The sequence below is a fragment of the Poromitra crassiceps genome, assembly GCF_964638095.1.
Source record: "Poromitra crassiceps genome assembly, chromosome: 16".
NCBI classification, from domain to species: domain Eukaryota; kingdom Metazoa; phylum Chordata; class Actinopteri; order Beryciformes; family Melamphaidae; genus Poromitra; species Poromitra crassiceps.
The window spans coordinates 8,885,936-8,913,403 of NC_139645.1; the positions used below are offsets into that span (position 1 = coordinate 8,885,936).

The 27,468-nt window shown below is 41.5% G+C and overlaps 1 protein-coding gene across 3 annotated transcripts in view; it reads left to right on the top strand.

The window, feature by feature from the left end:
- Positions 1-296: 296 nt before the first annotated feature.
- LOC310790964 (uncharacterized protein) overlaps positions 297-27,468 on the top strand; it is a 56,982-nt gene continuing 29,810 nt past the window's right edge. The window contains exons 1-6 of one of the 3 annotated variants that reach the window (XM_083652679.1): positions 297-511; positions 3,731-3,850; positions 3,950-4,468; positions 5,430-5,566; positions 16,124-16,224; positions 16,343-16,729. In XM_083652679.1, the coding sequence (XP_083508805.1) occupies positions 328-511; positions 3,731-3,850; positions 3,950-4,468; positions 5,430-5,566; positions 16,124-16,224; positions 16,343-16,493 (1,212 nt within the window). In that variant the 5' untranslated portion in view covers positions 297-327 and the 3' untranslated portion in view covers positions 16,494-16,729. Of the gene's footprint in view, positions 512-3,730; positions 3,851-3,949; positions 4,469-5,429; positions 5,567-5,759; positions 5,864-5,980; positions 6,293-16,123; positions 16,225-16,342; positions 16,730-27,468 lie in introns of those variants that run through there. The other 2 variants (XM_083652680.1, XM_083652681.1) reach the window with 2 other exon arrangements.

Here is a 27,468-nt window from a genome sequence, read left to right on the forward strand (position 1 = left end):
TATATATATATATATATATATATATATATAATTGATAATAGACGCGCCGATAATGACAATATAACACAATACAAGAATAAAAAGGCACTCGCACCCACATCACCTCCTCCTCCTCCTCCTTCCTGCCCACCCCATACCCCTGACTTCCTCTATTTTCTATTTCCTCCTACTTCTGTATTACCTGAACAAAATACATTTGAAATACAGTGAGTTCCTGGAGTCTTGAGCAGAGCAGGATAGAGCACCTGACAGTAGAGTAGAGTCTAGCTGAACTGATTCAGGTACACAGCTGATGTGTGGTGAGAAAAACACTGTGATTATACAGTGATGTCTGCCGATCTGCGCGTTAAGATAGACCGGACCACGAAAGTTAGATATCAGAGAGGCGAGAAGGAGGAGAGGACTGTGGACATCGATGAGAATGCAGACAGCGTGAGGACTGATGACAACCCCTCGGCGGAGGAGAGTACACCACCGGACACTACTGAGGGTCAACAGACTCAACACCAAAGTATCTATCTATCTATCTATCTATCTATCTATATTTTTTGTGCCAGCTAGAATTAGAATTACGAACTAAAATTAGAAGGTAACCCTTTATTTTACAGGTACCCTAGTTACATATGAACTATTTGTAATTACACATGAACACCAAACGTAATTACACAGTAATTACCAATAGTTATAAATGAAGTTCATATGTAGTTACATTGTAACAGACCTGGAAAAATGGAGTGAGTCTATTCAACTGTAGTTCATATGTAGTTACATTGTAACAGACCTGTAAAATGGAGTGAGTCTGTTCAACTGTAGTTCATATGTACTTACATTAACATACCTTGTAAAATGGAGTGAGTCTGTTCAACTGTAGTTCATATGTAGTTACATGGTAATGGACCTGTAAAGTGGAGTGAGTCTATTCAACTGTAGTTCATATGTAGTTACATGGTACCGGACCTGTAAAGTGGAGTGAGTCTATTCAACTGTAGTTCATATGTAGTTACATTGTAACAGACCTGTAAAATGGAGTGAGTCTGTTCAACTGTAGTTCATATGTACTTACATTAACATACCTTGTAAAATGGAGTGAGTCTGTTCAACTGTAGTTCATATGTAGTTACATGGTAATGGACCTGTAAAGTGGAGTGAGTCTATTCAACTGTAGTTCATATGTAGTTACATGGTACCGGACCTGTAAAGTGGAGTGAGTCTATTCAACTGTAGTTCATATGTAGTTACATGGTAACGGACCTGTAAAGTGGAGTGAGTCTATTTAACTGTAGTTCATATGTAGTTACATGGTACCGGACCTGTAAAGTGGAGTGAGTCTATTCAACTGTAGTTCATATGTCGTTACATGGTACCGGACCTGTAAAGTGGAGTGAGTCTATTCAACTGTAGTTCATATGTAGTTACATGGTAACGGACCTGTAAAGTGGAGTGAGTCTATTTAACTGTAGTTCATATGTAGTTACATGGTACCGGACCTGTAAAGAAGCTCCGGGCTGGGACAGAGATTGCTAAAACCCAGTGGTGGATTCGAACCACTGAACTTCAGATTGCAAAGCAAGCGGCTTTAACCACTCAGCCACGAGGGCTTTCCAACTTTCTTAGTGGAGTTTGGGAGGATAACTGTATGTCAGTCAGATGTAGTTGCCACTTCATAGCTTTGTTATTATAAACAGAGGCTTGGGAATTTTTTTTTATACTTTGTTAGTTGTAGCTTGAAAGACAGGCAATATTGATTAATATGAATGCATTTCTGCAGTGTGACTGTGCCAGACAGGTGTCTTACGAAAAGTGTCAGACGAGAGACTGAGGTCACACACACACACACACACACACACACACACACACACACACACACACACACACACACACACACACACACACTCACGAACTATAACCATAACTTTCAAAGTCTGAAGGGAAAGAAAAGATGGCAGTGCCCTCATATCTGTTTCCTGTTATTGACTGCAGTAGCGGTGGTTGTGGTCTCGGTGCTACAGATATCTGCGGTGCGCAGTGCACGGCATTTCTGCAGTGTGACTGTGCCAGACCCCCCCCCCCCCCCCCCCACACACACACACACACACACGAGCTGTAAATGGCTCATGTGACTATTTCCACCTCAATTCAGAAAATGATTAGAATGTATTTAAAAATATATATATATATATATATATATATATATATATATAAATAAATGTTTCTAGAGCACAGTGCATACAATTTATTTAGCAAATTGGGGGGAGTTCCCCCTTATGCTTCACATCGGGGGGATTTATAGACTTGGGGGGAGGGGGTAGACTTTGGGGAGAGATGATCCAGGGGTCTGGTGACCACAGGGGCTTCGACTGGATCCCCAACTAATTGAGAAATTGGGAAATTGATGGGGAAAATGACTAATTTACAATAAGCTAACAATTAGAATGTAGAAGAATACCTACAATACTTTTATTTAAATTTTTGTATGGGAATTCTGGACAAAATCATATCTACAACTAAAAATAAATATTTTCAATATTATAACAATCAATATTTTCCCCAAGTCTCTGTTTATAATAACAAAGCTATGAAGTGACAACTACATCTGACTGACATACAGTTATCCTCTCAAACTCCACCATGTAATTCGGAAAGCCCTTGTGGCTGAGTGGTTAAAGCCGCTTGCTTTGCAATCAGAAGTTCAGTGGTTCGAATCCATCACTGGGTTTTAGCAATCTCTGTCCCAGCCCGGAGCTTCTTTACAGGTCCGGTACCATATAACTACATATGAACTACAGTTAAATAGACTCACTCCACTTTACAGATCCGGTACCATGTAACTACATATGAACTACAGTTGAATATACTAACTCCACTTTACAGGTCCGGTACCATGTAACTACATATGACCTACAGTTGAATAGACTCACTCCACTTTACAGGGCCGGTACCATGTAACTACATATGAACTACAGTTGAATAGACTCACTCCACTTTACAGGTCCGGTACCATGTAACTACATATGACCTACAGTTGTATAGACTCACTCCACCTTACAGGTACAGTACCATGTAACTACATATGAACTACAGTTGAATAGATTGACTCCACTTTACAGGTCCCGTTCCATGTAATTACATAATGAACTACAGTTGAACAGACTCACTCCATTTTACAGGTCTGTTACAATGTAACTACATATGAACTACAGTTGAACAGACTCACTCCATTTTACAGGTCCGTTGCAATGTAACTACATATGAACTTCATTTATAACTATTGGTAATTACTGTGTAATTACATTTGGTGTTCATGTGTAATTACAAATAGTTCATATGTAACTGGGGTACCTGTAAAATAAAGGGTTACCAATTAGAATGTTGTTTCTTTTTACTTTTTGTTTCCATCGTTCCTTTTTTGTGTGTGAGAGCAAATATTTAAAAAGTAGAAAGAGCGAGAATATTCCTTGACATCTTGTGCAGAAAATATGCCACTAATTGGAAAAGTGCAAGCTTGATATAAAAAAAAATTAAAAAAAATAAAAACAGAGCATCTTGCATCGCATTTGTAAACAAGGATTTACAGTACACTTGGCTGTGAAAGTTGTATTGCTTTTGACATGCTTTTGACATGTGGAATGCAAAAGCACCCTAACAATTTTAATAATGAGGATGTAACATTGGGACTTACAAATTACGTTTAAAAGCAACGTTCCCCAACACAGTTCATTTGTGTCCACAGTCAGTCCAGTCACTGTAAGTGTAAGCTCAGAGAAGAGGAACCTTTTCCCAGCTGCCACAGTGTTTGTGGTGCTGCTGTGTCTTCTCCTCCTGGCTGGGATCATCGGCCTGGAACTCCAATGTGAGTTTTCAGTTTGGGGATGGCTATTATAGATCGTTTAAATAAGTCATGTGAATGTTATACAGTATGAGACACCAACATGTCATTTTCCTGTGGCAGTTATTCAGGACAAAACCAGCTTGGACGAGGAGAGAAAGCACAATGCTGACCTGACCAGTGAGAAACAACAGTTACAGAACAGTAGCAACATCCTGATTGAAGAGAGAGACCAGTTACAGACCAGTTACAACATCCTGACTAAAGAGAAAGACCAGTTACAGACCAGTAACAACATCCTGACTAAAGAGAAAGACCAGTTAAACACCAGTAACAACATCCTGACTGAAGAGAGAGACCAGTTACAGACCAGTTACAACATCCTGACTAAAGAGAAAGACCAGTTACAGACCAGTTACAACATCCTGACTAAAGAGAAAGACCAGTTAAACACCAGTAACAACATCCTGACTGAAGAGAGAGACCAGTTACAGACCAGTAACAACATCCTGACTGAAGAGAGAGACCAGTTACAGACCAGTAACAACATCCTGACTAAAGAGAGAGACCAGTTAAACACCAGTAACAACATCCTGACTAAAGAGAGAGACCAGTTACAGACCAGTAACAACAGATTGACATGTACGTGAGTAAATGTTGTCCAGAATAAGTAAAATGATATCATTGCATTACATTACATTACATTACATTACATTACATTAGATAGATAGATAGCTTTATTTGTCCCGTAGGAAATTTGTTTTCAGTCGGTACATGTTCAGTGAGCACAGTGGGGGATTTTGTTCAGGGCGGTTATTGCAGCGGGGACAAAACTTTTACCAAAACGTACTCTGCTCCATTTGAGTGATCTGTATCTGCGGCCTGATGGCATAGTGTGAAGTGTGGGTTGAGTGGGTGATCGGGGTTATTTACTATTGCGTGTGCGAGGCGTTTGGTGGCTAACTCGTTCATGTCTGACAGATTGGGTGTGGGGGAGTGGATGATTTTGGAGGCAGCATGGGTGATCTTGGTGAGCTTGTTTTTGTTGGATATGGTCAGCATGGTGTAGAAACTGGGGGAACAGTACAGGAGGATGGGTTGAATGATACTTTTGTAGTAACAGGAGGTGGGGGGCAACAGAAAGTGCTCTGAGTTTGCGGATGATGTGGAGTCTCTGCTGGGAACGTTTATGGATATTGGTGATGTGTTGATCAAAGCTGAGTTTATTGTCCAATGTGAGTCCGAGATATTTGAAGTTGTTGACCTGTTCTACTGTCTTGCCGTGAAGGAGGTGGGGTTCAGTCCAGTGAGGGGTGTGTTTGATGTGTTAATAATGACCAGTTACATTGCATCATTTAGCAGACATTTATATCCAAAATGACTTACAATAGTACATTTTGTCAACAATAGTGCAATCAACTGTGCATCAGTCTTCATTAGCTAAGACCTTTAAAATGGATTTTGTTAATATCTGATGATAGTGAAGGATTTTTTCTGATTATTAAATAAAGGCAGTTCACATAGTTATTATTTTGTGTGCATGTGTGAGCATATAACATACATGTTTTGTTTTGTTTTGTTGTGTTGTGTTGATTTGGTGCAGCACAAATGTGGATTTTATTTGAGTCTAAGTGGTACTATGCCTCCAATGCCATCATGAAGAAAACCTGGCTAGAGAGCAGACAGGACTGTCTGGACCGAGGAGCTGATCTGGTGATCATCAACAGCAAAGAAGAACAGGTGTGTGTGTGTGTGTGTGTGTGTGTGTGTGTGTGTGTGTGTGTGTGTGTGTGTGTGTGTGTGTGTGTGTGTGTGTGTGTGTGTGTGTGTGTGTGTGTGTGTGTGTGTGTGTGTGTGTGTGTGTGTGTGTGTGTGTGTGTGTGTGCGTGCGCGCGTGTGTATGAGCATGCTCTAATTGCGTCTCCAAAAACAGAAATTCCTGGTTGGACTAAACATCAGGAATGTGTGGATTGGTCTGACATACAGAGATGAGGAAAAGACCTGGGCATGGGTGGATGGATTACGTCTGACCACTACGTAAGACCAGATCACATTGTTCTGACTAATTTGTGTGAGACTTCAGAGTCACTGTAGCTGTGGACCATGTCTTCACCACAGGGTTTGAATCCTTGTCCTCCTGTGTTTCTGTTTCAGATACTGGGGATGGGGGCCGCCTAACAATCAGAATGACAACAAGTACTGTGCTAAGTTGTCTAATTATTATGGTGCCAATTTGAACAAATGGAATTACCTGTCATGTGACAGCAGGATCGGCTGGGTCTGTGAGACGAAGGTGTGACAGTTCCTCAATAATAACAGCTTTGTTAAAGTCCCTTGTTAAATATTTGCATTAGGTCATTAGTAGATTTTACAGGAGAGCCAAAACTTGGATCAGTTGCCGTTACAGCTGCTGTCTCTCATTACATACAATTTTTACAGTACAGTTTATTCACCTTATTCAGAAGAGACCAGCTGGCTTGAGAGACTAACAGGAAGTGTAAATACAATCGGAAGTTCTGATTGTATTTACACTTCCTGTGACTCATAAACCTAGTCTGACTTATAATGTGAGTCAAACTAGGTTTGACCAGGTGAGTCAGACTAGTTTGAGCAGGTAAAACAGCCGGCGTTTTGAACAGGAAGTCATGATACATTAATGGGTCAAGTGGGCGGGGCTGCATAAATACATATAATCTGCTTGCAAAATGTTGGTCAAACTTTAAAAGGCGTTCCAACATCATTGAAGTTTGCTCATTTCCTGCTTTCCCTTGCTGTTTTACATCACTCTATACAGTTTTCAGTGCTATTATAATTTCATGTGATATTTGCTATTTTCCTATATTTTAGTTGTTTTTAAAAGTAACTACTTTGAAATAAATGCTGTCTAAATGTGATGAGTTAATCCCAAATAAGAGGGCGTCAATATTAAGCCAGAATTGTGTAACATTTATTGGGTCAGACATAACGGATTTAAAATATCTTCAATGATGATGCATGCACTATCATAATCAATATTAAAGGGATGTAAAATTTAAAAAAAAAAGAAATCTCATATCACACTGGAATTATCCTTTCATAAATTCCATGTTTGTTAAGCAAAACTGTTATGCTGGGGGGAATAATCATTGACAGAATTTCAAATTAAAGTTCACTCTCATTCTGTCTTGCTTTGTTATTTCTGAGTCGAATGAATTGTGGGCACGATTCAGTGTTCTGTTGTCTAAATCCTATATGTAATGTTCATAGTAGGCTACTATATTTTTTCAGTTCATTGTGTTCTCACTTCGCACGCAGTATGCCTCTTAAGCCATACACCAGTCATCATGAGACTGATTCCTATCAGCAGCTGTGGCTGCTAGATGCTAGACGCTCTGTCGCTTGATTCAACCCTTTGGAATCGCTCTGTCGCTCTGTTTAAATCGCTCATCAACAGGCACACGAAATGACGGACATGTGGGGTAATATAACGTTACGCAATGTCATGCTGTTTGTCCACTACGAGCCACCGTCATTGTTTACAAGCTAAAGCCTATCAGCGTGCTCCTAATGCGAGCTGCATACCGGTAGTACAGACTTCACTTCATGTCAGCTGTCAGCCTGTCAATGCGGTTTGTTGCCACACAATAAACCAGCGGTTTGTTCCAAGCCAGTGTGATCCTTGACTCACTCTCACACGGCAGCCAATCAGTGTTGAACAGCGAGCGACTGATGCCAGCGTATTTTCGCTCGAGTTGGGATATTTCATCTTGAGCGACGAGCGTATTTTCTCCCTGTCGCTCTGTCTCTGCCGCTCGGACGCCCAGCGATTTTTCTCCCAGGCGAATATACGCTCAATCGCTCGTTTGCATTGACTTTGTATGTAAACTCGACGCCAGCGACAAACTTTAATAGGTCGGTGTGAATGCACCTTAAGCCATACACCAGTCATCATGAGACTGATTCCTATCAGCAGCTGTGGCTGCTAGATGCTACTTTTTCATTTGTAAATAACTCAACATTGTGTGGGTGTGATCCCCCCCCCCCCCCATGTCTCAATTAATACACAATAAAGTCATGGTTATTGTAGTACCTCTGATCTGAGATAGGACACATGGTTGGAAATGTGTCTTGGGTATGATGGTTTCACTAACTTTGGCACCCCGCTGGTTTCACTTACTTCATGCGGTGTTAGCTTGATGTCTTTTATAGATGTATTTTTCTAAACCTTTTGAATACTTCCTCTTTGTCAAATTAGAATAGTTGTGTTCAAACCCTGACCCGCAGGGGGATAAAAGCACTGAAGGAAGGTATAAATGAGGAGACACGATTAAACACGATTTCAGACGGACAAGCCCGTCTTTTATTGTCACACGAACACTTCAACACATGCATGCGGCCACAAACACACACTCATGCTGACGGTGGCCGGTGAAATTTGTCCTCTGCATTTGACCCATCCAGGCTTGTCCTTTCCTCCAGGTGGCAGGCCAGGAGCAGTGGTCGCTTTTTCTTTCCAGCACCCGGGGACCAACTTCGGATGTTGTCGTCACTGGTCGGATGACGATCTTCTGCATGTTTTTAGTGGGGGGGTTATGTACAGAGGAACCCCCTGGGGAGCACGGGGAGAACATGCAAGCTCCACACAGAAAGGCCCTTTCGAGGAGATAGCCCACCTGGGCAGTAGGCACTGAATATATGGGGGGGTCACAACTCCAGCGCCCACAGCGTCCCAGGCGAGAATCGAACTCAGGACCTTCTAGCTGTGAGGCGACAGCGCTACCGACTGCGCCACCGTACCCCCACAGAGTACAGAGTACTGATAGCATGATGAGGAGATGTGACAGCTGTTTGGATTTTGCTCTTAAGATTGCAACATTGTAACAGATGACATTCAAAATGCAATGAGATAAATAGCCAAGTCAGAGTTTATTTGTATCGGCCTGAAACTTAGTGATAATATTTCTTGATTTTGGTTACACCTTTGGTGATCTTGGTGTTTTGCGCTCAACCTGAAAAGCCTGAAAACTGTAAACAGTTTTGCAGACATTCGTTTAGTTTGACAGTTATTGAGAGTTGATTTGAGTTCAGTTGTGGACCAGTGATGTCACTCAAAATGATACAGTGCCTTCTGATGATGTCACTGGTCCACAACTTAACTCAAATCAACTCTCAATAGGACGAATCAGCGTGACATCACAACCATCCGGAAATGCGGAACCCCCCGTAGCGGTTAACTAGTATGTTTGCCAAACAAACGTTAATATCTCAAAAACACACATCGCTTATATTTTGACATTCTGAGTGAGAGCAGAAGTAGCTCTTGTATCTGATGTATAATATATGCATGTCGTGTTAAAGTTGTGTGAACTGTCGCAGTTTTTTAAATGAAGTGAATTTAGTAAACAGCACAGTCGGCTAGAGTGAGACACTCAAGGCTGCCTCCATAGGGTCCCATTATAAAGGTACGCGTTTCCACCCAGTGACGCCATTTGTTTACCTTAATAACTCTGACTTTGAACCAAGGTTCAAAGATTCTCCTGGTGAAATATATATAGTGTGAAAACTAAAATGACACAAAGACTCCTTTTTTTTTTTTTCCTTCTTTTCAAATGTTTTTTTCCTGATTTTTTTTTTCTTCCCATTTTTATCCCCCGTTTAGTGCTCATTTGAATTACTCAATCCTGGTTGCTACTCCATCCTCTGCCGATCTGGGGAGAGCCGAGACTGATTCCATGCTTCCTCCGAGACATGGGCAGTCAAGTCAGCCGCGCTTCTTTTCACCTGCCCGAGGAAGCTTCACCGGTAGGACATAGCACGTGGGAGGTTCACGCTATTCCAACCAGTTCCCCTCCCTCTGAACAGGCGCCCTTAACGATCAGAGGAGGAACCATATAAGCAACCAGGATGTTGCATGTTTTTGTGAAGGGGGTTCCTATATGAAGGAGACCCCCGGGAGGCACGGGGAGAACATGCAAACTCCACACAGAAAGGCCATTTTTGCCGACCCCCACCCAGGTGGTGGGCACTCGAGGACATGCGGACGGGCACGCATTCCTTCAGTGTTCACATCGGCCCAGGTGGGAATCGAACACACGACCTTCGAGCTGTGAGGCGATAGTGCTTACCACTGCACCACCGTACCTCCGACACAAAGACTCCTGATTAGAAGACAGCAACTTGTGTATCCTTAGCAGAACAGTGACTGGCGACTGACAACCGTCATGTGTACGTGCCAAGGGTCATGAAAATTATTGTATAGCCCCCTGCAAAGACAGTAACAGTAGTGTTTGTTTGCTCTCTAAAGGGTGTTACTGCATGTACGCCATTTTGACACCTAGCAAAACCTCACTTTTGACACTGACCAAGCCTTGTGGGTAGACTGGAGGATCCTAACAGCACTTAGGTCAGCTCAAAATGTATGCTGACATAAGTAATGCTAGCATTGTGGCATGATAACAGCATTTCTACTATCCTATAATACTAGGCATCTTGCGCGCTTGATTCCTAGGCTTACCCACTGTGCGGGCTCGCCCGGCCTGCAGCTTGCCGAGCTGGCCCTGCAGCTTGCATATGCAGCTCGGCCACTGCGTGGCCTCACCCCCCCTGCAGCTCAACTGCTGTGCGGGCTCACTTGGTCCCTCGTTTACCCTGTAGCTGGGAATATAAATATGTTAATATTCCCATGAAATACTTAGGCCTACAGATTCAAATGTTATTCTATAAGGGTAGGAGTGTGAACTGGTCAGGATGAGGTCTGATAGTAAGAGTTTTGCAGGGGTTTACAGTTCTTTGAATGTGTCCCAGCCAGGACACATCAATAAGTCATGTGTCCTGAGACACATGGTCCACCTGCTCTTTAAGTCATTCCATTTGTTCAAAGGGTCAGGGAAATAATTGTATAGCGTACTGCATCATTAAAAGTTTGTTTTGTTTGCTGTCTAAAGGGTGTTACTGCATGTACGCCCTTTTGACACCTAGCAAAACCCCACTTTTGACACTGACCAAGCCTTGTGGGTAGAGGATTCAAACAGCACTTAGCTCAGCTCAAAATACATGCTGACATAAGTAATGCTAGTATGGCAGCATGATCACATAATTTCTACTACTACTGTATTCTAATAAGAAGAGTATCAACTTTCCAGTCATACCCAATTTATGCAATTCCAAAAATATCAAAATAGAATAGGTGCAAATAACACATTTATACAGCATGCAAAAAAAATGCATGGTTTTTGCAAAACTGCATGTATGTATGTATGTATATATATATATATATATACGCTATATATATATATATATATATATATATATATATATATATATATATATATATATATATAATTGATAATAGACTATAATGACAATATAAGACAATACAAGAATAAAAAAGCACTTGCACCCACATCACCCCCTCCTCCTCCTCCTCCTCCTCCCCACCAACCCAATACCCATGACTTCCTCTATTTTCTTTTTCCTCCTACTTCTGTATTTCCTGAACAAAATACATTTGAAATACAGTGAGTTGCTGGAGTCTTGAGCAGAGCAGGATAGAGCACCCGACAGTAGAGTAGAGTCTAGCTGAACTGATTCAGGTACACAGCTGATGTGTGGTGAGAAAAACACTGTGATTATACAACGATGACTGCCGATCTATATGCCAAGGTAGACCTCACCAAGAAGGTTAGATATCAGAGAGGCGAGAAGGAGGAGAGGATTGTGGACATCTATGAGAGCGCAGACAGCCTGAGGATTTATGAGAACCCCTCGGAGATTACACCACCGGACCCTACTGAGGGTCAACAGACTCAACAACAAAGTATCTATCTATCTATCTATCAATCTATCTATATATCTATCCATCCATCTATCTATCTATCTATCTATCTATCTATCTATCTATCTATCTATCTATCTATCTATCTATCTATCTATCTATCTATCTATCTTTGTACATGTATCTTTTTTGTGGCAGCTAGAATTAGATTTAAAATTAAAATTTTAATGTTTCTTTTTAGTTTTTGTTCCTATCGTTGCTTTTTTGTGTGTGAGAGCAAATATTTAAAAAGTAGAAAGAGCGAGAATATCCCACGACATCTTGTGCAGAAAACATGCCACTAATTGGAAAAGTGTAAGCTAAGTCTGCTTGATATATATATATTTTTAAGTTTTAAAAACACATTTTAAAACAATAATTGACGGTGCACTTGGCTGTGAAAGTATTGCTTTTCACATGCTTTTGACATGTGGAATGCAAAAGTACCCTAACGATTTTAATAACGAGTATGTAACATTGTGACTTACAAATTACGTTTAAAAGCAACTTTCTCCAACACACGTTGCATTTATGTACATTTTCGCACTTTCAATATTTTTGCATAATGCTGTATTAGATATGTATATATATATATTTTTTTTATTATTCTTTTTTTTATTGTTCTTCAGCATGGAATACAGAGCATCTGATACATCATTACTATTATTTTCTTGTGTCATACATAATGTTATATCGTTCATACATACATACATACAATCATTCCCCTGCGTTCCCTTCCCCACTCCCCCCTCTCTCTCAATTCCCATGTATGCTTATTGACAGTTGTATTCGGTACCACACATTTCTTTATGCTCTTCTCCGGACATCTACTTAGTCATCTCTATATCAGCTCTGTTTTTTACATTTATTAACAAAAAATACAAAAATAAATCATAACATGTACATATCTGTAGCTATTAAACCTTGAACTAAGGGATTCCTTGCCCTGCACAATCTCCTATACAAAGTCTGCTCTAATTGGTGCTATATACTCGATCCAATTTTCCCAGATTCCTTTCAACTTATCCTGTTGCAGTCTGATAGCATAAGTCAGCTTCTCCATCACATATATATCATGCATTACTTCAATCCTATCATCCACCTTAGGCGCTTCGGCCTTCAGCCATTTCCTTGTAATCGCTTTCTTACTTGCAATTAACATCATTCTAAATATATGTTTGTCTCCTAATCGCACAAGCCCTTGGTCTACATTCCCCAAGTATAATACCTCAAATGAGAGTGGAAGATTCACTTTGGTTATTTCATCCATACATTTCTTTAACTCTTGCCAGTAACCTTTTAGAATAGGGCAGTCCCAGAATATATGGAAATGGTCAGCTCTGTCTGCTCCACACATTCTCCAGCACCTTGTGTTTTGATATTTTTTCTGTGCAGGAGTTAAAAAATATCTTGTGATATTTTTCCATCCATGTTCTCTCCAAGATGAGGAGCATGTTGTTTTCCACTGTTGTTCAAAGACCTCTTCCCATTCCTCCATTGTCATCTCAATATTTGCTTCTCTCTCCCATTTCTCTTTTATATATATTGTGTCACTGCCCTTCAAATCTTCCACTCTCATATATAAATTCGAAATTAATTTTCTTCCCAAGTTCCCAACTTTTCTTCCCAAGATTCATGTGCCAAGGTAAACATATTAATTATTCCCAATTCTGATCCATCTAGATTCCCCTCTCTCATTGTTTGTCCTATGTAATGTCTCAATTGCAAATATCTATAAAAGTCCTGATTAGCCAAGCCAAATTGATCCTTCACTTCTTGAAAGCTTTTAATATTCCTATTCTTCAGTAATTCCCAGTGTATCTTGGGTCCCCGCTTCCATGTTTTGAATCTCCCATCTGTTCTATTTGGTATGAATTCTGAATCATGTGCAATCCATCTCATCAACCTACTATGTATTGTCAAATTATTTTTTGTTACTATTGTATTCCAAATTTTAGTTGATATATCCAGCCATCGATTTACCTCCTCTCGGAGGTGTCTCCTCAATTTTTTATCGGCTATTATAGCCTGGATAGGAACCTCATCTGTTGTCATAACCTCAATTTATTTCCACCTCGCTTTACAAGAGGGATTGCACAGACTCAGCAATGTTTTTATTTGCGCTGCTTGATAGTAACTCTTCAAACACGGTAAAGCTAACCCTCCCTTATTCTTAAGTAACTGCAGTGTCCTATACTTGATTCTCGGTCTCTTCCCTTGCCAGATATATCGTGAAATCATTTTGTCCCATTCTATGAATTCCCTGTCGGTTACTTCCACAGGTAACGTCTGAAATAAATAAAGTAGCCTCGGAAGTATGTTCATCTTAATCACTTCTGCTCTGGCATTAATGCCCATAAATGGAATAAGATTCCATCTCCTAATATCATTTTTAATTTTACCAAGCAGAGGGTCATAGTTAACAGATTTTAGTTGACCTAGATCTTGTGGCAAATTGATTCCCAGATATCTCATTGATTTCAACTCCCAGTTAATATCATATCTTTCTCTAATGGCTTGGTCTGGCCTATAATTAAATGAATTAACCTGTGTTTTTTGTACATTTACCTTGTAGCCTGATAAAAGACCATAGTCTGCCAAGGTCGACATAAGTGCTGGGATGGATTTATTTGGCTGAGACAGATATATTAATACATCATCTGCAAACAATGCTATTTTCTGTACTCCCCCCTCCATGTTTATAGCAGATATGTATATTTCTTATTGCCGTAGTAGATTTAGCAACTCTAGTAGTACTCTTAGCAACTTATTCTGGTATTATTGTGCCTAGCTAGCTACATGTTTCAGTGTCAGTTTTTGTCTCCTGTTGTCCTGACTGTTGAATGTGGCTGCATCATGTGACACATCAATTTCTTGCAAAGGATCAATAAAGTATCTATCTATCTATCTATCTATCTATCTATCTATCTATCTATCTATCTATCTATCTATCTATCTATCTATCTATCTATCTATCTCTAGCTCTTGTGTCCACAGTCAGTCCAGTCACTGTAAGTGTAAGCTCAGAGAAGAGGAATCCTTTCCGAGCTGCCACAGTGTTGCTGGGGCTGCTGTGTCTTCTCCTCCTGGCTGGGATCATCGGCCTGGCAGTCCTATGTGAGTTTTCAGTTTGGTGATGGCTATTATAGATCATCTAAATAAGTCATGTGAATGTTATACAGTATGAGAGCCCAACATGTCATTTTCCTGTGGCAGTTATTCAGGACAAAACCAGCTTGGACGAGGAGAGAAAGCACAATGCTGACCTGACCAGTGAGAAACAACAGTTACAGAACAGTAACAACATCCTGATTGAAGAGAGAGACCAGTTAAACACCAGTAACAACATCCTGACTGAAGAGAGAGACCAGTTAAACACCAGTAACAACATCCTGACTAAAGAGAGAGACCAGTTACAGACCAGTAACAACATCCTGACTGAAGACAAAGACCAGTTACAGACCAGTAACAACATCCTGACTGAAGACAAAGACCAGTTAAAGACCAGTAACAGCATCCTGACTAAAGAGAGAGACCAGTTACAGACCAGTAACAACATCCTGACTGAAGAGAAAGACAAGTTAAAGACCAGTAACAGCATCCTGACTGAAGAGAGAGGCCAGTTACAGACCAGTAACAACAGATTGACATGTACGTGAGTATCACGATATCAAAATGATATCATTGCATTACATTACATTACATAATTTAGCAGACATTTATATACAAAATGACTTACGATGGTACATTTGGTCAACAACAGTGCAATCAACTATGCATCACAGTCTTAATCAGCTAAGACCTTTAAAATTCATTTTGTTAATATCTGATAATACTGAAGGATTTTTTTTATGATTATTACATTTAAATTAAGGCAGTTCACATAGTTATTATTGTGTGTGTGTGTGTGTGTGTGTGTGTGTGTGTGTGTGTGTGTGTGTGTGTGTGTGTGTGTGTGTGTGTGTGTGTGTGTGTGTGTGTGTGTGTGTGTGTGAGTGTGTGTGTGTGTGTGTGTGTGTGTGTGTGTGTGTGTGTGTGTGTGTGTGTGTGGGGGGGGGGGGGGGTGTGTGTGTGTGTGTGTGTGTGTATGTGAGAGCATATAACATACATGTTTTGTTTTGTTGTGTTGATTTGTTGCAGCACAAATGTATCATTGCTGGATTTTATTTGAGTCTAAGTTGTACTACACTTCCAATGCCGCGGGGAAAACCTGGCAAGAGAGCAGACAGGACTGTCTGGACCAAGGAGCTCATCTGGTGATCATCAACAGTAGAGAAGAACAGGTGTGTGTGTGTGTGTGTGTGTGTGTGTGTGTGTGTGTGTGTGTGTGTGTGTGTGTGTGTGTGTGTGTGTGTGTGTGTGTGTGTGTGTGTGTGTGTGTGTGTGTGTGTGTGTGTGTGTGTGTGTGTGTGTGTGCGTGCGTGCGTGCGTGCGCGTGCGTGTGCGCGCGCGCGCGTGCGTGCGTGCGTGCGTGTGCATGTGTCTAATTGCATCTCCAAAAACAGGAATTCCTGGTTGGACTAAACAGGAGGGTGTGGATTGGTCTGACAGACAGAACTGAAGAAGGGACCTGGAGATGGGTGGATGGATCACATCTGACCACTGAGTAAGACCAGATCACATTTGTTCTGACTAATTTGTGTGAGACTTCAGAGTCACTGTAGCTGTGGACCATGTCTTCACCACAGGGTTTGACTCCTTGTCCTCCTGTGTTTCTGTTTCAGATACTGGGGATGGAAGCAGCCTAACAATGCTATTGGCGATGAGTACTGTGCTGAGTTGCATAATGGTTTTCGTGACCCTTTGAACAGATGGAATGACCGGTCATGTGACAGAATGAACGGCTGGGTCTGTGAGAAGAAGAAGAAGGTGTGACAGTTCCTCAATAATAACAGCTTTGTTAAAGCCCCTTGTTAAATATTTACCTAAGTGCATTAGTAGATTTTACAGGAGAGCCAAAACTTGGATCAGTTGCCGTTACAGCTGCTGTCTCTCATTATATAAGATTTTTACAGTACAGTTTATATAATCTGTTTGCAAAATGTTGGTCAAACTTTAAAAGGCGTTCCAGCATCATTTAAGGTTGCTCATTTCCTGCTTTCCCTTGCTGTTTTACATCACTCTATACAGTTTTCAGTGCTATTATAATTTCATGTGATATTTGCTATTTTCCTATATTTTAGTTGTTTTTAAAAGTAACTACTTTGAAATAAATGCTGTCTAAATGTGATGAGTTAATCCCAAATAAGAGGGTGTCAATATTAAGCCAGAATTGTGTAAAATGTATTGGGTCAGACATAACTGATTTAAAATATCTTCAATGATGATGCATGCATCATAATCAATATTAAAGGGATGTAAAATGTAAAAAAAAAGAAATCTCATATCACACTGGAATTATCCTTTCATAAATTCCATGTTTGTTAAGCAAAACTGTTATGCTGGGGGGAATAATCATTGACAGAATTTCAAATTAAAGTTCACTCTCTTTCTGTCTCGCTTTGTTATTTCTGATAGTCCAATGAATTGTGGGCACGATTCAGTGTTCTGTTGTCTAAATCCTATATGTAATGTTCATAGTAGGCTACTATATTTTTTCAGTTCGTTGTGTTCTCACTTCACACGCAGTATGCCTCCTAAGCCATACACCAGTCATCATGAGACTGATTCCTATCAGCAGCTGTGGCTGCTAGATGCTACTTTTTCATTTGTAAATAACTCAACATTTACCCCCCCCCCCCATGTCTCAATTAATACACAATAAAGTCATGGTTATTGGAGTACCTCTGATCTGAGATAGGACACATGGTTGGAAATGTGGCTTGGGTATGATGGTTTCACTAACTTTGGCACCCTGCTGGTTTCACTTACTTCATGCGGTGTTAGCTTGATGTCTTTTATAGATGTATTTTTCTAAACCTTTTGAATACTTCCTCTTTGTCAAATTAGAATGGTTGTGTTCAAACCCTGACCAGGCAGGCAGGGGGAGAAAAGCAATGAAGGAAAGGTAGAAATGAGGAGACACGATTAAACACGATTTCAGACGGACAAGCCCGTCTTTTATTGTCACACGAACACTTCAACACATGCATGCGACCACAAACACACACTCATGCTGACGGTGGCCGGTGAAATTTGTCCTCTGCATTTGACCCATCCAGGCTTGTCCTTTCCTCCAGGGGGCAGGCCAGGAGCAGTGGTCGCTTTTTCTTTCCAGCGCCCGGGGACCAACTTCGGATGTTGTCGTCACTGGTCGGATGACGATCTTCTGCATGTTTTTAGTGGGGGGTTATGTACAGAGGAACCCCCTGGGGAGCACGGGGAGAACATGCAAACTCCACACAGAAAGGCCCTTTCGAGGAGATAGCCCACCTGGGCAGTGGGCACTGAAGATATGGGGGGGTCACAACTCCGAACTCAGGACCTTCTAGCTGTGAGGCGACAGCGCTACCGACTGCGCCACCGTACCCCCACAGAGTACAGAGTACTGATAGCATGATGAGGAGATGTAACAGCTGTTTGGATTTTGCTCTTAAGATTGCAACATTGTAACAGATGACATTCAAAATGCAATGAGATAAATAGCCAAGTCAGAGTTTATTTGTATCGGCCTGAAACTTAGTGATAATATTTCTTGATTTTGGTTACACCTTTATCTTGGTGTTTTGCGCTCAACCTGAAAAGCCTGAAAACTGTAAACAGTTTTGCAGACATTCGTTTAGTTTGACAGTTATTGAGAGTTGATTTGAGTTCAGTTGTGGACCAGTGATGTCACTCAAAATGATACAGTGCCTTCTGATGATGTCACTGGTCCACAACTTAACTCAAATCAACTCTCAATAGGACGAATCAGCGTGACATCACAACCATGCAGGAATGTGGAATCCCGCAGCAAATTAACTAGAATGAGTTGTGCCAGCAAACAAACATTAACTCATTGAGTGCCAATGACGTCGATCGACGTCAAAGTAAATAGTGACGTTGAGTGCCAATGACGTCGATCGACGTCAAATGCGTTTTTTGACGGTGGGACGTGGATCAAAGCCTCCTGCATCTCCTGTACAAATATTGTAGCTATTGAAGGTGTATAACCTATTTTACGGACTCATTAGGTGGCGACAGTGCTCTCCAGATTAGAGAAATGTCAGGAAAACGGCAGGAAAACGCCCCGTGATGAAAGAGAAACCGCTCATGCTGCAGCCAGAGCCATATAGATTGCTCTGGCTGGAGCTGACGTTGGCTGCGAATAGCAGTCAATCCGCGCCCACAACTGAGCCCCCTTTTGTCAGATTATTGAATGATTTAGTTGTAGGCCGTGTTCTAAGTGGGATAATGTATACTGAGCCGGTGATTACTGGAAATAATGACCTTCAGGTGAATATTAAGCCCTCCGCTGCGCGTCGGGCTAAATCATTCACCTGTCGGTCATTATTTCCACAGTAATCACCGGCTCAGTATACATTATCCCTTACATATCACACAATATTCTGTGGGCCTCGAGAAATCACTGATACCACCAAAAGTGGCTGGCACTCAATTATCTCAAAAACTATACATCACATCGCCGACGCTTATATTTTGACATTCTGAGTGAGAGCAGCAGTAGCTCAAGAGTCTGATGTATAATATATGCATGTCGTGTTAAAGTTGTGTGAACTGTTTTTAAAATAAAGTGAATTTAGTAAACAGCACAGTCGGCTAGAGTGAGACACTCAAGGCTGCTTGTTTACCTTAATAACTCTGACTCATTCATTCATGATTTATGAAGTCGTTCGTTGGGGTGCCGTAATGCCGTTTGGCTGCAATGCATGTTCACATTTAAAACAGGACAGCTGAGCTCTACATGAGACCAGCTGGCTTGGATAGGCTACTACTACAGCACAGAGCCTAGGCGACTGAAGCAGTGTCTGTCACTACCAGCAATATTGAACAGCGCAAAACAAATAACGTTACATTACAGATCCTGACCAACCAATCTGGAAACTGACAGAATTACTGGCGGATATAACGTTAGATTCGCGTGTGCTCAGTTTTGAACCTAACTTCACGTTAAGGAGAAATAGAAACAGCAGCAGCAGCAGCCTGCAGTATGTTATGGAGCAACTTCATGGAAACAGGCGAGTTGAATTCACAGTTGAAGACTTGTTGTAACATTACCCATATTGCGTTGAAAACAGGAAAGAACGTGAAGTTTCTTCTTTGTCTTAACATTTTCACAACACAACCGACTTCTGCTTATCCTCATTCCTCCCCTCCCCCCCCCCCCCCCCCCCCCTCCTCATCTCCGCTCTACCGCTTCTCTCAACTGGGTGTGCTTGTTTAATGCCGCCCGCGCATCCCCCGCGTGCCACGGTTGAGTGGACTTCTTTTTATTATTAAAACTTTTTTTAACGGATAATCACAATGGTCCGATGTAGACGGCTCAGAGGTCGATGGGGGTCGGCCCATCGACGATGGTCGATGCCATCATCCATCGTGCCAACCCTAATGGCGACTGACAACCGTTGTGTAGTGTCCATGCCAAAGGTCATGAAAATCATTGTATAGCTCAGACAGTAAAAGTAGGGTTTGTTTGCTGTCTAAAGGGTGTTACTGCACCTAGCAAAACCCCACTTTTGACACTGACCAAGCCTTGTGGCTTGGTCATTTGGTAACCCTAACCCAATACAAGAATAAAAAGGCACTCGCACCCACACCACCCCCCCCCCCCCCCTCCTTCCCGCCAATCCAATACCCCTGACTTCCTCTATTTTCTATTTCCTCCTACTTCTGTATTTCCTGAACAAAATACATTTGAAATACAGTGAGTTGCCGGAGTCTTGAGCAGAGCAGGATAGAGCACCCTACAGTAGAGTAGAGTCCAGCTGAACTGATTCAGGTACACAGCTGATGTGTGGTGAGAAAAACACTGTGATTATACAGTGATGTCTGCTGATCTGTATGCCAAGGTAGACCTCACCAAGAAGGTTAGATATCAGAGAGGCGAGAAGGAGGAGAGGATTGTGGACATCTATGAGAGCGCAGACAGCGTGAGGATTTATGAGAACCCCTCGGCGGCGGAGAGGACACCACCGGACACTACTGAGGGTCAACACCAAAGTATCTATCCATCTATCTATCTATCTATCTATCTATCTATCTATCTATCTATCTATCTATCTTTGTATCTATCTATCTATCTATCTATCCATCCATCTATCTATCTATCTATCTATCTATCTATCTATCTATCTTTGTACATGTATCTTTTTTGTGGCAGCTAGAATTAGATTTAAAATTAAAATGTTAATGTTTCTTTTTACTTTTTGTTCCTATCGTTCCTTTTTTGTGTGTGAGAGCAAATATTTAAAAAGTAGAAAGAGCGAGAATATCCCACGACATCTTGTGCAGAAAACATGCCACTAATTGGAAAAGTGTAAGCTAAGTCTGCTTGATATATATATATATATATATATATATATATATTATTATTTTTTTTATTTTTTTATTTTTTATTGACGGTACACTTGGCTGTGAAAGTATTGCTTTTCACATGCTTTTGACATGTGGAATGCCAAAGTACCCTAACAATTTTAATAATGAGTATGTAACATTGTGACTTACAAATTACGTTTAAAAGCAACTTTCCCCAACACACGTTGCATTTATGTACATTTTCACACTTTCAATATTTTTGCATAATGCTGTATTAGATATGTATATTTCTTATTGCCGTAGTAGATTTAGCAACTCTAGTACATAGTACTCTTAGCAACTTATTCTGGTATTATTGTGCCTAGCTAGCTACATGTTTCAGTGTCAGTTTTTGTCTCCTTTTGTCCTGACTGTTGAATGTGGCTGCATCATGTGACACATCAATTTCTTGCAAAGGATCAATAAAGTATCTATCTATCTATCTATCTATCTATCTATCTATCTATCTATCTATCTATCTATCTATCTATCTATCTATCTATCTATCTATCTATCTATCTCTAGCTCTTGTGTCCACAGTCAGTCCAGTCACTGTAAGCTCAGAGAAGAGGAATCCTTTCCGAGCTGCCACAGTGTTTCTGGGGCTGCTGTGTCTTCTCCTCCTGGCTGGGATCATCGGCCAATGTGAGTTTTCAGTTTGGTGATGCTATTATAGATCGTCTAAATAAGTCATGTGTATGTTATACAGTATGAGACCCCAACATGTCATTTTCCTGCTATGGCAGTTATTCAGGACAAAACCAGCTTGGACGAGGAGAGAAAGCACATTGCTAACCTGACCAGTGAGAAACAACAGTTACAGAACAGTAGCAACATCCTGACTGAAGAAAGAGACCAGTTAAACACCAGTAACAACATCCTGACTGAAGAGCGAGACCAGTTAAAGACCAGTAACAACATCCTGACTGAAGAGAGAGACCAGTTAAAGACCAGTAACAACATATTGATATGTACGTGAGTAAATGTTGTCCAGAATAAGTAAAATGATATAATTACATTACATCATTTAGCAGACATTTATATCCAAAATGACTTATGATAGTACATTTTTTGTCAACAACAGTGCAATCAACTGTGCATCACAGTCTTAATCAGCTATCTGATAACAGTGAAGGATTTCTTTTATGATTATTAAATGAAGGCAGTTCACATAGTTATTATTTTGTGTTCATGCGTGAGCATATAACATACATGTTTTGTTTTGTTGTGTTGTGTTGATTTGTTGCAGCACAAATGTGGATTTTATTTGAGTCTAAGTGGTACTACGTCTCCAATGCCATCATGAAGAAAACCTGGGATGAGAGCAGACAGGACTGTCTGGACCGAGGAGCTGATCTGGTGATCATCAACAGCAGAGAAGAACAGGTGTGTGTGTGTGTGTGTGTGTGTGTGTGTGTGTGTGTGTGTGTGTGTGTGTGTGTGTGTGTGTGTGTGTGTGCGTGCGTGTGTGTGTGTGCGCGCACGCGCGTGTGTGTGTGTGTGTGTGCGCGCGCGCGTGTGTGTGTGCGCGTGCGTGCGCAGTGCACGCATGCTTGCACGTGCTCTAATTGCATCTCCAAAAACAGGAATTCCTGGTTGGACTAAACATCAGGAGGTTTTGGATTGGTCTGGCATACAGAAAGGATCGGACCTGGAGATGGGAGGATGGATCACGTCTGACCACTGCGTAAGACCAGATCACATTTGTTCTAACTAATTTGTGTGAGACTTCAGAGTCACTGTAGCTGTGGACCATGTCTTCACCACAGGGTTTGACTCCTTGTCCTCCTGTGTTTCTGTTTCAGATACTGGGGATGGGAGCTTAACAGCGATGAGTACTGTGCTGAGTTGTATAATGTTTTTCGTGACACTTTGAACAAATGGGATGACCTGTCATGTGACAGAATGATCGGCTGGGTCTGTGAGAAGGAGGTGTGACAGTTCCTCAATAATAACAGCTTTGTTAAAGCCCCTTGTTAAATATTTGCATTAGTGCATTAGTAGATTTTACAGGAGAGCCAAAACTTGGATCAGCTGCCGTTAACAGCTGCTGTCTCTCATTGTATAAAATGTTTACAGTACAGTTTATTCACCTAATTCAGAAGAGACCAGCTGGCTTGAGAGACTAACAGGAAGTGTAAATACTGTACAATCGGAAGTTCCAATTGTATTTACACTTCCTGTGACTCATAAACCTAGTGTGACTTATAATGTGAGTCAAACTAGGTTTGACCAGGTGAGTCAGACTAGTTTGAGCAAATAAAACAGCCGGCGTTTTGAACAGGAAGTCGTGATACAATGGGTCAAGTGGGCGGGGCTACATAAGTAAATATAATCTGCTTGCAAAATGTGTCAAACTTTAAAAGGCGTTCCAACATCATTGAAGTTTGCTCATTTGCTGCCTTCCCTTGCTGTTTTACATCACTGTATACTGTATTTTCAGTGCTATTATAATTTCATGTGATATTTGCTATTTTCTTATATTTTTTTAAAAGTAACTACTTTGTAATAAATGCTGTCTAAATGTGATGAGTTAATCCCAAATAAGAGGGTGTCAATATTAAGCCAGAATTGTGTAAAATGTATTGGGTCAGACAAAACCGATTTAAAATATCTTCAATGATGATGCATGCATCATAATCAATATTAAAAGGATGGTGGGAAATGTAAAAAAAAAAATCCCAAATCTCATATCACACTGGAATTATCCTTTCATAAATTCCATGTTTGTTAAGCAAAACTGTTATGCTGGGGGGAATAATCATTGACAGAATTTCAAATTAAAGTTCACTCTCTTTCTGTCTTGCTTTGTTATTTCTGATAGTCCAATGTATTGTGGGCATGATTCAGTGTTCTGTTGTCTAAATCCTATATGTAATGTTCATAGTAGGCTACTATATTTTTTCAGTTCATTGTGTTCTCACTTCGCACGCAGTATCCCTCCTAAGCCATACACCAGTCATCATGAGACTGATTCCTATCAACAGCTGTGGCTGCTAGATGCTACTTTTTCATTTGTAAATAACTCAACATTGTGTGGGTGTGATTCCCCCACCCCCATCTCTCAATTAATACACAATAAAGTCATGGTTATTGGAGTACCTCTGATCTGAGATAGGACACATGGTTGGAAATGTGGGTGGGTATGATGGTTTCACTAACTTTGGCACCCCGCTGGTTTCACTTACTTCATGCGGTGTTAGCTTGATGTCTTTTATAGATGTATTTTTCTAAACCTTTTGAATACTTCCTCTTTGTCAAATTAGAATAGTTGTGTTCAAACCCTGACCCGCAGGGGGAGAAAAGCAGTGAAGGAAAGGTAGAAATGAGGAGATGTTGTCGTCACTGGTCGGATGACGATCTTCTGCATGTTTTTAGTGGGGGGTTATGTACAGAGGAACCCCCTGGGGAGCACGGGGAGAACATGCAAACCCCACACAGAAAGGCCCTTTCGACGAGATAGCCCACCTGGGCAGTAGGCACTGAAGATATGGGGGGGTCACAACTCCAGCGCCCACAGCGTCCCAGGCGAGAATCGAGCTCAGGACCTTCTAGCTGTGAGGCGACAGCGCTACCGACTGCGCCACCGTACCCCCACAGAGTACAGAGTACTGATAGCATGATGAGGAGATGTTTCGGAAAAGACTAAAGACTCACCTTTTCAGGCTCCATCTGGGCCCTTCTTGATCTCTCTCTTTCTATTAATAAAAAAAAAAAAAAAAAAAAAAAAAACTAAACTAAACTCGTACCACTGTTCCTTCAGAATTTGTAGTTGTCATAGACTGCGCTCCATAGTTGATTGCTCTATTGCTGACAAAAAGTGTGTTATTGTAAGTCGCTTTGGATAAAAGCATCTGCCAAATGTCGTAATGTAATGTAATGAGATGTGACGGCTGTTTGGATTTTGCTCTTAAGATTGCAACATTGTAACAGATGACATTCAAAATGCAATGAGACTACAGCCATCGGCCCGGGACGATCTACTCAGCGTGTCGTGCACGAAGAGGGATCCACATCTCATCACAGCCAGCTAAGCGGTACCGATCTGTGCGAGGCCACAGGCAGCTCATCGCAGGGGGCCACGGGTTCAGAGGGATCCACATCCCAGGTGCGGAAAAACATCACGTGAATCACACTCACACGCTCATTGCCGATCAGGAACGGCAACTCACCAGCGCTGACGTCACAGCCGCTCTTTCCACTGGGTCGAGACACAATCTGCTCTGCCAATGCAATGAAGAGGTATGTGTAGCGCGCTACCAACATGACATGGCCATTAGATGGTGTGCACACATTAGCCTATAAATCCAATGCATTGGTTCCATTTGGGTTTTGAATGGTGGGGTGGGCTGTGCGAACATAATGCCCATTGATGATTATTGCTTGTGGTTTCTTATGTGAATATATGCTGCGTGGTCTATGAATTCCTACCTGGTTCTGATCATTTTCTTGGTTTATGATCTGTTTGACTTGGGTGTGGTAGGCTATTTGCAAATTGATTGTTTTTGAATTATGTCTGGGCAAGAAAATACAATTTCTCCTGTTGAGCCTGCACCTGATGAAACTCCCATTACAATGGAAAAACCTGTTGAAATGCATTCAGCTGCTGGTGTCACCAGTGACAAGGTGGAAGCTGGTGAAAGGGAAAAACGTACAATTAAACTAACACAAAAGGCATTGTTGGCTAAAGTGGAAAGGCTGCAAGAAAATAGGAAATCCATGTTGAATAAAGCATCAAACTTAAAGGGCACAATACAGGACCTAATGCAAGACAGAGAAAAGGAAGCTGAGGTTCTGTCCACAATGGAGAAATACAATTCTCTGTGTGGTGAAGCAGAGGATGCACACATTGCTCTGTTGCATAGTATGCCTCCTGAAGAAAAGGAGAAACATGAAACATGGTTTAAAGCAAAACTGTTGAGTGTAAATTAATTTAATGATGTGATCAGGTGGTTGCAGAACACAGACATTGGGAAACCTGAAACTGTTGAACAAGAGAGTGGTGTTGTTGAGGAAGATGAAGTGGGAATCTGTGACAGCATTTCACAAGCCATAAGTCACACCAGTTCAAAAAGCAGCAGATCTAGTCGATCCTCCACCGCCTCGGCACGCATTCAGGCAGAGGCCGAGAGGGCAGTGCTTCTGGCTCGTGTTGCAGGTTTAGAAGAGAAACATGCTCTGGAGGAAGAAGCACAGCTGCTGAAAAGGAGACTGGAAAAGCTGGAGTTGGAAAAAGAAATGGCCGCTTCTGCTGCTAAGCTGGCAGTATTGGCAGCATCCAGTCAGGACGCTCTCTCTAGTACACAATCTAATGGAAGAGATTCGTACTTGAGAAGAGGAGCAAGGACGAACGAAATTAATACATCCACAGCACCAATGGATTCTCAGCAACAACAACCACCTATGCAACAGCATACAACTCTCAATCCGCAGGCCAAAGCATACACGCCAAAGCCAAACCCACCACAACCACCGCCTATGCAACAGCATATGCCTCCAACTTTCAACCCACCACCGTTGCATTCACAACAACCTGTGAACTCACAACAATGGCAACAACAACAATTACCACCACCTAAACAACAACAACCATATGCATATGGGAATGCAGTAAACACAGTACAGGATGGAAAACCGACAGGCACGCCTCTCTTGAACCTTCATGTGCAGCTTACATCCCCTAACGTCATCCAAACTCAATTCCAGCAAGGAAATGATGAAACATCTGCTTTATACAACCTCATGCAAAAGCAAAAATGAAATTTCATCACTGCTAATGCAACAGCAAACTTCTCATTTGTTACCACCAAGAGAAATTCCATATTTTGATGGAGACCCTTTGCAGTTCAGAGCGTTCATCCGAGCCTTTGAACACTGTGTGGAGTCGAACACCAGCAACAGAGGGGATTGTTTGTATTTTTTGGACAAATACACAAGAGGGCAGCCAAGAGAGCTAGTGCGTAGCTGTCATCACATGGATCCAGAAAGAGGCTATGCTATGGCTAAGGATTTGCTTCAGGAGCATTTCGGCAATGAACACAGGGTCACCGCTGCCTATATGCAAAAGGTTCTGGGCTGGCCAATGGTGAACATGCGCGTAGCCACGGGTGCGCTAGGGTGTGCAAATGCCACCCAGACAGGCCACTGGCGCACCCAAAAAAATGGGGTAAAAAAAGTGTTTTGTTTTGTCTGCAAAACACATGTCAACGCTGTCATGCACTGTGTCCAACTGTCCGCCTGCAAGTAAATCCATAGAGAAAATAAGTAGCAAAGAGCGTTCCCATCTGCAACGAAAATGACTTCCTTGTTTGCCTGAGACGCATGTGTACCCATGCGCTCAGGCAAACAAGGAAGTGATTTTCGTTGCAGAGAGGTAACCCTCTTGGAACCACTCTTG